Here is a 12765-nt window from a genome sequence, read left to right on the forward strand (position 1 = left end):
TAAAATCATTGCGTACATTCTTGCCATTGTAAATGCTCCACTATCTTTCAGGTTCAAGCACTGTGTTATATTCTTTACACATCACATAGGGAGCTATAATTGTTGAGTGTTGACATCCAGTTTTGACGAAATTCATCTGTAAGAGAATATCTATTTAAATACCCTAATTGCTATATTATATATTAAAGCTATATTGTCTGATTTAGCCATACATATCTCAAACCATGCTAAAAAATATATATTACGAACCAAGTTGTTTGGCGTTTGTCGAAATACATCAACATGTGACATACTTTTGGGGGGGATACGCCCTTCGTGCATTCCAGGTAATGTTAACCAATTCATAAAGCGGACTGCGTCAACATTCACCGTAGACAATGGCATTTTGGCGTTTGTTTCCCAATCTATAAACTACTTTTACATGCCAAAAGATGCACTCGTTCTTATTGTTCATACAGCCGGTAACCTCATAATTGTGACTGAACCATATACAAATATTGGTATTACCTGTGTATCAAATATTTCAAAATATATTTTTGGATAGATTGTTCCAATATTATTTGAATTTAAATTTATTTTTAAGTTGATGAATAGTGCTACAGGTTGCATCCTTTTCTAACTACAGTGATGACGTTACAATGTCGTGATATTTAAAACAGATATTTCATATATCTGTGAATGACTGCATGACATGTTTGAACTCATTTTTATTTAAATATATATGTTTTTCTCTGAAAGTATTTTTAAAGTTTATTTTATATGGCAACAAGTTTTCTGCAAATAGATATATCTTTTTATGACTTCATAATTTGACTTGAAATAAGTTTTTTTTAGTGATACTGCGTCAAATGTATTTATCTCTTTCTCTTTCTTTGCCGCAAAAAATCCTGTATATTAAACAATTTTACATCAGTCACTGCCATCTAGTTTGGACAATCTGTTTTATAGTTTCTCAATGAACAATATGTTCGTGAACTGACTGTAAAAAAATACGCATGAATTAAAGCCACATCAGTCTAATCCTATACAGGTTTTACCTTTGTCTTCATGCGTGCATTCTCATGTATTCAAACTTCTACATTTATTTCAGATAAAATACCCTCCTTCAGCGTGGCTGTTACCACATTTTCCCTTATTGGAAAATTTGCCATAGCGACTACGTTTAATCTTCTTTGGCTTTATACTCCTGAAATATTCCCAACAAAAATACGGTAAGACACTTTGACTGGCGACCCGATACTCAGACGTTACAACAATTACGATATGACTTGATTTCTTTATTTCCGTAATGAGGCCACAGGCCTATAGTAAATTTATAACAGACACATTCAGAGCAGTAGAGTCTATAACATAACATTTTTCCTGTGTCTCATTGCATGACATATGTACATAGACAATTTTTTCTAAAAGTAAGCAATTCGAGATGTGAATTTAAAGAAATTGACATTATAATATTCAGGTATATACTTCTTAATATTGAATAAAATGGACATACACACACACAAAAAAAATTAAGTTCGCACTTCATCTTTGGTCAAGTTCGCACTTCATCCATACAACTACTACCGCCGGGCCACCCGGACCACTTAAACATGTTGTTACATATAGCAATATATACACAAAGAAAAAACTTAAGCACACCCTATTATGTAATCAGCCATGCGTGACGAAAGCCCACGTGCCATGCATGATATGCCCGTGCAGCACACTGCCCTCTAGTATCCCCAAAAGCAGTATATCCAAACGTTAAAATTGCTTTCTTAAACTCGGTTTTAAACAGTTATTCCATGACATTGTGTGACCATGGCACGAAGGCGATTATCAAACGCCACAAGATGGCAAACGCAGGAATCTCTTGTAATGCAAATGGTCGGAATTGGGGGTATCATCACACTATCGTAAGCAGTTGAGTCGAGAAACATGCTCAGACCGGTTATGTACAGGACCGTCCTCCTGTGACGACACATCGCGAAGACAGGAAACTTCTTCGTCTCATACGCAGAGAACCCTTTTGAACAAGTACTCGTCTGAAACAGCTGTGGTTGCCCAATCGTCTTTTCAGCACCAGAACCGTCAGGAACCGGCTGAAAGCAGCAGGACTGATGGCTAGACATAAAGCGTCCCTTGTTGAGAGATCACCACAAAGCTGCTCGTTTAGCATTGTGCGACAGAACTGGAGTCAGACGAAAGTCGCTTTCTGCCCAACGTCACTGATGGAAGAACGAGAGTTTGGAGGCACCGGAACACGGCCTACACCCCCAGGAACATTAAACCGACTGTTGCATACGACGGGGGCTCGGTAATGGTTCGGGGGTGTATCTCTCATGATTGCAGGTTGGATTTGGTCACCATAAGGGGCAACTTAACAGGGGCTCGGTACCTCCGGGACGTTTTGAGATCGTCGTTCCTCATTTTGACAACCACCTTCTTGCTACTCGACCTCAGTACATGGATGACAATGCCAGGCCTCATCGTTTGCATGCAGTCGTGGATTACATGACGGCCAATGCAATAACGTCTGATTTGATGAACCCAGATTTGAACCCTCATATTCTGGGGCGGCGCAAACAGGGACGAGATCCTCCTGTTCAAGATTTACGCCCATTGGAAGCAGCATTGCACCAGGAGTGGTTGTTGTTGACCCATCAACAGATCCAACGTCTGACTGGAGGCATGAGGCGTAGGGTGGAATGCGTCATCCTTGCATGTGGCGGTTATACCCGCTACTGATCTGTTTCACGTGTCATGTCAAGTAGAGACTTTAAGGAACATCAAAAGTAACTCGTTTACTTGATCCTGCAGCTCCATATTCATTATAGGTATTGTCTAAGGTAAAAAATAGTAGGTATCGCCCATTTCCTGTGCTCAGTCATCCCATGCCATGATTTTTGCTATTTGTCATGGTTCAGAAATAGGGGTGTGCTTAACTTTTTTCTTTGTGTATATAAAAAAGTGATATTCATCTTCAATGGCATTTAGGGCGCACAATTGAAAAATGTGTTCTTCTCTTATAATATCCATGTAGCGCCCAGTTTCAATAAATTGGTCATGTGAACAACATCGAAATCTTGCTGAGGAAACCTGAAATTATTTGACATTAAAACAAGATAAATACTCTCCTGGAAAAATAATCATTTTTTACCATTTTGTAATAAAGACATTTATTTGACGGGAAGGTATTCTGACGAACTGTTTCAGTACATTGTAGGTTGGGTAGATCTGTCTTAAAATAGATGTGGGACGGGTGGCGATAATCTCGAATGGCAGATTTTTATCCGTGTACACATGTATTATGCTTGCACATTCATACACACATGTATCATGCCTGCACCTTCATACACACGTGTATCATGCTAACACCTTCATACACACGTGTATCATGCTTGCACCTTCATATACACATGTACCATGCTTGCACCTTCATACACACGTGTATCATGCTTGCATCTTCATAAACACATGTTTCATGCTTGCACATTCATACACACGTGTATCATGCACGCGCCTTAATACACACGTCCATCATGCTTGCACCTTCATACACACATGTATCATGCCTGCACATTCATACACTCGTGTATCATGCCGGCACCTCCATACACACGTGCATCATACTTGCACCTTCATATAGGCATGTCTCATGCTTGCACCTTCATATACGCATGTCTCATGCTTGCACCTTCATATACGCATGTCTCATGCTTGCACCTTCATTCACACGTGTATCAAGGTTGTACCTTCATACACACGTGTATCATGCTTGTACCTTCATGTACACACGTATCATACGAATATCATGCATGCACCTTCATACGCGCATGTCTCATGCTAGCACCTTCATACAAACATGTATCATGCTTGTGCCTCCATCTACGTATGTATCATGAATCATATCCATCTTTTGTGTAAAATTTTCAGGAGCGTAGGGTTTGGATTAGCATCACTGGCCGCTAGAATTGGTGGGTTACTGGCTCCATTTTCAAGGACACTGGTAAGACTTTCTGATTTTGTAATACATGGTAATGCATGTAGATGTTTTATGACATCCGAGGGGATTCCGGGTTAGACAACAAAATCCACACATTTGCGATGCCATGTGTGATATTAAAAAGTAAAATAATGGTGTATGTTCAGCGTTACATAGTGAGCGTGATGTTACGACTACGACTCATCATTGGTGTTATCTGAACGAACAAGGCATTGAAACGTATTTTTTGTTACCTGAATTTTTAGTTATTTTACCATGTTGTTAATTGTAATTAGAACCGCCAGGAAAGCGACATGGAGTTAAAACTCTTGTACATGTCTTACTGGAAATAGTGTATAGCTTAAGTCATATTCTGTTTGTATTAGCAAACCCACTCGGTACAGAAATTTCACTTAGCATAGATAATGTAATAATATGATTACGTAATACGGAATTCGAAGAATCTTTGTTTTCCTCAGTTGATGGTAGCATATTCAGATCTCAGAAGCATATTTTCTATGCCCTTTGTCTCTATTGTGTGGCAGTATCGACACTACCCTTGGGCCCCTGGCTCTGTGTTCGGGTCATGCTGCATCGTGGTGACCTTCCTGATGCGATACCTGCCGGAAACAAACAACCAGGAGCTGCCCCAGACCATCCGGGAGATGAAGCAGTGGATGAGGCAGCAAAGGGAAACGCCGAAGAAGAAACAGAGTAATATAATTACTGAAAGTTAAGCTGCTAATACAACACTGATTTATTAAAAATTAGTTGCCATGTGTTTTGCGTTTTCCGTGCTAGTTATACGTAAAAACAATATATTGAACAAGAAACATTTCGTCATTAATTTATATGATGCCCAATTGCAATTGAAATTCTCTGCTTGTATTTGTCCCGTTCAAATTTTCGACATTGGCCATGTGTTGCTGTCTTGCTCTTCTCACATAACGGCCCCTGTGTGTTTTAGCGCCCAACGTAATCCCGTTCTTGCCTTATGATCAGCCCTACAATATACAGTTAAACATCGAACATAGATCGACTGTGTTACTTGCCAGATACGTTTCTTTCTTAATTGTAACCACATCACCACACAATAATAGCTCTACAATTGAGGATCCTTTCATACAAAAGGCGCTATGGAGACGCTTTAAATAATAAGTGGCCTTTAGAAATGGTCGTTAATAAGTTCGTTAATATTGTGTTTTGAGACTGTGTAACCGTCGATTGTGATCAAAATAAAATAGTTCGTACTATCTTCTTACATACTAAGATACAAGATGAATTAGTATATGTTTGCAGCATTTTGACATGACGAGAACGTCTTGATTGATACAACTATTGCTCCCGTATTCAACCTTATAAACTGAATGTGGTTCTGACAATGTCATCAAGACAGATCTGGATCAGTACAGAATCAGTCGGACTCTTGACTAAAACGTATTCCAAGTTACCCATATCTGTGTAACGTTCAGAACGTCAACGCCAGAGAATGTCTCCATTATCTGCCGAAACAGGTTCCAGTGGGCGTAAAAGGCAAAATAGTGACAAAAAGTATACAAATGGATCACGGAAAATTATTTATGACACCATGTTTTCGCGGAAAAGATAAGCCTGTCCTGCTCTACCGGTAACATCCTCCACTCACACAATGTTCAGGAGAGGACAAGAGCCAACTTGAATAGGGATCATGTGGTTACAATGTCCTGACGGTGGAAATCGTTGTTCATGCTATCACCCACTCGTTTGTCTGCTCCAGTCCAGATGAGGCCCAAACCACCGATCCATACGCATATAGAGTCACAGTGCCTATTGTGATGAATGAGTGACGTATGTGTTAATAAGTACTACACCACATTCCAAAATCCTTAACAACCAGGCGCCACTCGCGGAAATATCTCAACCCCAGCCAACCTTTACGACCGGTTCCTTTTACCCAATATACACACCGACCTTTCTTATTCGGATCTGTGTCACGACAAAAAGAGATAGATTCAGTATTTTCACGACTCACTGTGACGTAAATGTGATGAGTGAGTGAGTGAATAAGTAAATTTAGTTCTTCTTTTTTATCGGTATTTCAATTTAGATTTATGTGGGACGAAAGCCAAAAGTGATAAATCGAAGACTCATAATTGGGACGAATCTGGCATGACGAGGACAGGACTAAGGTTTGCACACGGACCTGTGGGTCATTAGACGATGTCATTTCCGGTTTTGGAAAACAAATGACCAATGCAGTACAAAATTGAAACAGAAAGTCCCATGCTTTTTATGGCAAACACGTGGAGGACATTTACAAATTTGACGCATAAGTGACCACAAATATGTCCCATGCAATTCTCTGTTTTGACTTGTACCTTATTTCTTTAATGAACAGTTGACTTGACTTTGCATTTGTTAGTGACGAGTGCTGCCATCGTTGGGGCAGGATACGCTCACCTTTTAGCCAACACCTGGTATCATCACTATTTGATAGTGATTCATTAACACATGTTCATTATATAGTCGGACTCGTACAATCGATTCTGCTTTTGCAGAGATTTCTGATGAATATGGAAAGGGTTTTGTCCCTTTTATTTGTCAGATGTCAACTGGAGTACTTGAGAGTAAAGTTTGCACCTATAATACACATCTTTCAAGTCAGAGATATGAACGAGTGACATACTGAGTGCATTAGAAACCTGATACTCAAGGAATCTGAAGTCTTTCGCAACAGTAGGTAGATGTACCTCGGCCGTGTATTGGACAGATTTAGACTAGACAGAAATTACGTTTATGCTTTTATTCATTGCACGCCTATATAATAAGCATTATGTTTTCATAACCACGGCTTGGTAATAAGCATCACATGGAGCTATCATGCTTTTGTAAGCAATTGTGAACAGACATAATGTAAAGAAATAGTTAATCTTCATTTCTAGCACAAATGACTCACCCAGGTAGCAGTGATTAAACCTAAGCACTCTTGGACCAAGATTTTTTTTACGTCCGGCACAATGTTGGCTATTTCTCAATACCTTCCAGTCACCCAAAATTGTTGGAACCAAACTGATCCAGTAAAGATATGACTTAGTAGCCAATACCTTCTATCCATGACTTACAGCAGGTTCAAGTTAAACTCATGGTGGGCTGAGTGAGGTGAATAGTGTTTAACCCCGCGTCGTCAAGTATTGCACTTATAAAGCGACGTGCATGAACGTGTGTGGCTGCTTCTACTAGTCCCGACTTATGCCGATTTTATAATGCTATCCCACTAAGATACCATGCCACAGTTTAACATGAATACCCCACTCAGACACAGTATACTGACTCCAAGCCGACCAGTCTTTGTTTTAGCCCCTTACTGCCCAACGTCAGGCAGGGTAACAAAAAGTACCATCCTTTAAGGTCTTTTGGTATGCCGTTGCCAGGGGATCGAACCCGGACCTTCCGCTCTCCGGTCTGATGCTCTACCACTAGACCATCGAGTAGGTCCTCAACTCATGGAGAATTTTCACCTGAATAAGAAACCAGTAAAGTACAAATGTTCTGGTTGCACAGCACGGTCACGTTGTGAGTATAACCCTATCTGGGTTAACTGTAAAGACATAACACAACATTCAAACTCACACATGTCAAAATGGCGATCACCTCAGCCTTTGCTAAAATCACACCAGATGTATAGCAAAAGGCTGAAGATCACGTCCTTGAAAAAGAACATCAGCACCGATAAGGTGACGGCGAAGATATCAGCTGTATTGCATAACTTTGGGGCATATTACAGATTCAGATACGCCATCAGCTGAGTCAGATCCGGACTAAAGAAATCGTCTTGAGAACAACAAATACGTCTTCATTCAAAAGTCCAACCTTCCAATACTCATCCTGTTTCAAGGATTCCATATTTTTTCAAAGCAAATATAATAAGTACATACAGGTATCTTAATTGCTACACCCGTCAAAGTATATCAGACCATCACCCCCTACTGAGGTGACACTTACACCTGTAAGAATGCACGGGCCAGGAGAGGTGTTTTCCTCAGGGTATAGGCCGTTTCATACATGCCTTACAAGTTTAGCATCAGTTAACCTGTAAAATAACCTTTTTAGGCTAACAGTGTCAGTTATGATATGCTAGACTAGGTAGATTTGCGTTATTTTGATATATGCTAGTTCCATTGACCTAGAATTCCTATTTATTGAATGATGCCAGAAAAGCATTTATCTAGCATTTTTCATAGTTTATGCATCTGATACCTCGTGATCCATTTACGCGATCCTTGTTCCGATGACCTTTATCTATTTGATAAATGACAATTCAGACCAAACTGATCTTGGAATTTGTGACTGTGGAACCTTTTTAGTCCTCAAATGCAGTCCAAAAAACTAATAATGACATGATCTTCAATTTATCTTGTTTACACACTTGCACATGTAGTTGTTTCGCGTTTTTTTTATGATACCCTCAACTTCTTAGAACATCATCAAATTGCGCCGGTTGACGTCGTCTCCTTCAAGTTGTAAATAGAAGTGAGTCCAGTGTACGATTCCGACAATATCATGAGCATCTGTTTATGATTCACTGTCAAATAATGATGATACTAAGTATTACGGTCGACCAACTTGGATTCTCCTCTAGTGCTGGAAGTCTCTCTATAGTCGGTGAGGTCGAAGTGACCTAGTTCTACGGTGTCTGGAACTGGGTTGATCATGGCATCTTCTTGGAATCTTGGAATCGTCATCTTCGGGAGCGTCGAGGGTCGGTTCACGATGTTGTCGGTCTCCATTAGGTCGGCGGAGATGGTGATGATGATGGTGATAGGTTATTGGTCTTGCAGGAGAGTAGATATGCATGGCAGAGATGACCATTCCAAATTCATCAGACTTTTGGCATCCTACCTGTAGCCTTCACGACTAATCCTTGTACGACAGGTTCGAAGCGGCCACTTGTCTGACTGGTCACAAGCTTCAGCCTCTTGACGATCACGCACGTCTTTGGAACACTCTATACACGGGATAGACATGTTCGAAGGTTTTCTCAAAATGAAATGGAAACCTTTGAATGCGATCTGAAATGTTTTAAGTGAATGATATTCAGTATGATGTTACGATATGGATTACCGAGTACGTTGCAGTTGTTATAGGCCACCAATGATACAAGCTGTGAGGTTGTAATCGGTTTACTCAGATGACTGACTGATTCAGGTAGTCCTGTAGTCCCATAATCATGTAGCCATGGCCCAGAAAAAACCCGTAAAACAATCTCGAAACGGCCATAAATTATATATATGTTACTTAAATATCACAAGTAGCTTCTCATCACACAAATGATTTGGTACTATGGCATCTTATGACAACTATAAATGTGATCTGTGATATAAATTAATAAACACCAAGGAGGGTCATGAACACACATGGAGTTCTGTAAAAAACTTAATTATAACACCAAGGGTGATAATATTACCACCAAATAACGTGTTGCCCCAATAATCACAACAAAAACAGTTTTTACACATGTATCTAACATAGTCACCACTCCACAAGTAACATAACATACATTTAGATATATACCTTGTAACCCTCAAAGGCTACACGAAAAGTGAACATAAGGATAAACCTTACCTATTTGTGGAATTGAGCTACATCAGAACACGTTGTAATCCATAAATGTAGTCCATGGTTTGCCTGCAGTTCACAACCACCATCATACAACAATGTGTCTCTGCATCCATCATCATACGACAATGTGTCTCTGCATCCACCATCATACGACAATGTGTCTCTGCATCCACCATCTTACAACAATGTGTCTCTGCATCCACCATCATACAACAATGTGTCTCTGCATCCATCATCATACGACAATGTGTCTCTGCATCCACCATCATACGACAATGTGTCTCTGCATCCACCATCATACAACAATGTGTCTCTGCATCCACCATCTTACAACAATGTGTCTCTGCATCCACCATCAAATGACAATGTGTCTCTAATCCACCATCACACGACAATGTGTCTCTGCATCCACCATCATACAACAATGTGTCTCTAATCCACCATCATACGACAATGTGTCTCTGCAACCACCATCAAATGACAATGTGTCTCTGCATCCAACCAATTATCAAGCCTCAGCGAAACCAGACTGTACCTATCAAATGAAGGATTCCTTATGTTTTGAAATGTAACTTAATAGTATTGATGTTATGAAATACCGAGTAGCTCTAACACGTTTTAGTCTCAGTTCACATATGTTCATGATTAAAAGGGGAGATGGGTTGGACCAAATTACAGCTAGAACAGCGTCTATGTTCATTTTATGTAACTGATATAGAGGACGAATACCATGTTTAATTAATGTGTCCAAAATATATGGAATTAAGACGGCTCTATTTGCAAAGTTACTCATGTGTACACCCTAGTGTTTTCAAATTTGTCCAGTTAATGCAAGACTGTCGCAGAAACGTCATTTTTCGATTGGAAAAGTATGAATGAAAGAAAGAATGCATTATGATCAAGATAGGAAAATATTTGTAATTATGTATAGACTTAGGCAACTAGTTGGGTGGGTGCGTCGGGATTGGTAGGGGAGCAAGTCTCCAGTCTTGTTTAATCTGAAATGTTGAGCCGCGCATTGTCCGCATGGATGTATACGGTGTTGCTATTTGTATCTGGCCCGAGCCCTATAAATAAACTTGGACTTGTATGAAATCTACACATTCCCTATAGATACAAATTGTACAATCTACTCACGCTGATCAATGTGAGTACTATACTTAATCCACGCTCTGTAAAGTATTTTTCTGTTTTTGAATCACTATCAAGTTGTTTGTTTATTATTTAATGCAGCAACATTCTAGCTAAATGTAAATAATCGAGAGAGAACCAGATCCTGTCACGACTAAGGGACGCACACCGCAGTTGAGTGATTTAATACCCTTCTCAGTGACATAAGTGTTTATTAGACGAGGTACAGCAGATGCATTATAACCCATGTTTTAGGTGTGCTTTCCTTAATTAATACTGAGTAAACAGCGTTTAACAAGGCATTCTCCAAACACAAAGAAGATCTTTGTTTTTTCTTGTCAAATAACATGTTTATCTAACAGTGACCACACAAAGCTGAAGGTTTTGTAAGTGGCGCAGACAAATGTTCTCTGTTCATTACTACGTGCACAATAAAAATGTGCTTATAGGGCACTCTTATTGAATATTTGGAATTAGAAACATGCGCGCGCATGCAGATGGATCCATTTTGGTACTTATTGCACAGCAGACTCTCCATTAATATTCCCATGCCTTTTCGTCGTGTATGCCTAACATTAAGAATAGAATATCGCACCGTGTCCATATTATTTGGATAACATACCGCATGGATATTTACACTTTTACAACAGCAAAACATCAAACATTGAAATTGGTTTAAAAATAATTAGTTTTGTAACTTACATCAAAGAAATGATACATGAACTTTATTTGTTTGTTCGGAATCATTTAAATACAAAGGATTTCGCTTCTCCTCATGTGCTTGATCTAAACAGGAGGTCTGGTCAAAAGGTCATTGACCGAAATGGACATATTTGCTTACAAATTATGAAAGAAAATATTTGCCAGCACTGCCACAAGACGCAACTATGAAACACAATAGGATGAGAAATTCGAAGATATATATGTCAGACGAAATATTAGCTGGAAGACTTTAAAGTTGTTATCTTGAAGGCTTCCATTCAATAGACGGCGAACACTCCACGGTGAACACGCGTGTCATTTACATAACCCGTCGGTTTGGATTGTGTCTCGACATCCGTTCAGCTCTTGCCACTTTACCGCTGACCTGTTGACCCTACTTGAGTTCCCAAGGCACGTCCCTGTGAGTAAACAATGACAGCTATTGGTGACAATCAATCACCTACAACAATTTCATCAGAAACGAGCTTCAATCAGGGTTCGGGGTTTCAACAATCAAAGCCTTAGTAATGCTTTCAAAAGGTGTTTGGTACTCATGTGGAGGATATATTTTCTTAACACTACAACACTAGTTATCTGGATCTACTAAATAAAACAGTTCGTTGGAGAGTATGTATATATCTTGGGATGGGTACATTTCACTGTTAACCGCATGCCGACCAATCATCTGTTAACAAAGTAAAGGTTTAAAATGTGTATCGAACAATGTTTGCAAAAATGTCACGACGAGGCCAGATTGTGTGGGTTGCGTGATAGTCACGTGAACTAGTAAATTCCTAGCAAAGCTGACCGAGATGAATCCTGGATTAAAGTGGTTGGGTGGGTTTCATATTTTTGTAGTCATAAATGTAAAATGCGAAGAAATCATTCACTGATACCCCTGACCTCGACTCCAACATCACCTGAAGAACAATCTTGATATTGGAGATATATTGATGCCTTAACGTGTGAGTCGGTTTCTCTTAAAAGCACAATAAAATAATATAACATAGTAATGGAATGATTCCAAGATGCACTGGAGCTTCAGCCGCAAGCTACGCCGGATATGGCGCACTGAAGTCAATAACATAAACACAGTGTTATTTTCAGAAACTCAACTGACGGATGGACGGACGGACGGAAGAAAAGGAGGAATTCTTTGGTAAAACTATACCTTTCAGGTCGGGGGTATAAAAATATTTCTCAGTTCAAAACATGAAAAAAGGAAAATTCACTTATCGAAATCAATCTTTACACTGCACCTCTAATATTGGTATAGAAACTGTACCCCCAATTGGAACAGAATGCACGAAGTAGTGTTTAAGTTATAGGTCGTACAAATGCTGTAGTTAAAAAGAAAATACACATAT

At 39.5% G+C, this 12765-nt stretch overlaps 1 protein-coding gene across 1 annotated transcript in view; it reads left to right on the forward strand.

Annotated features, from left to right (window-relative positions):
• The window catches only part of LOC124118898, a 29335-nt gene extending 24127 nt beyond the window's left edge, over positions 1-5208 (forward strand). The window contains exons 18-20 of the mRNA XM_048381409.1: positions 1091-1211; positions 3919-3991; positions 4513-5208. Coding sequence (XP_048237366.1) covers positions 1091-1211; positions 3919-3991; positions 4513-4704 — 386 coding nt within the window. The 3' untranslated portion in view covers positions 4705-5208. The remainder of the gene's footprint in view (positions 1-1090; positions 1212-3918; positions 3992-4512) is intronic.
• The last annotated feature ends 7557 nt before the right edge of the window (positions 5209-12765 follow it).

The sequence above is a fragment of the Haliotis rufescens genome, unplaced genomic scaffold (assembly GCF_023055435.1).
Source record: "Haliotis rufescens isolate VD_foot unplaced genomic scaffold, xgHalRufe1.0.p SCAF_1, whole genome shotgun sequence".
NCBI classification, from domain to species: Eukaryota; Metazoa; Mollusca; class Gastropoda; order Lepetellida; family Haliotidae; genus Haliotis; species Haliotis rufescens.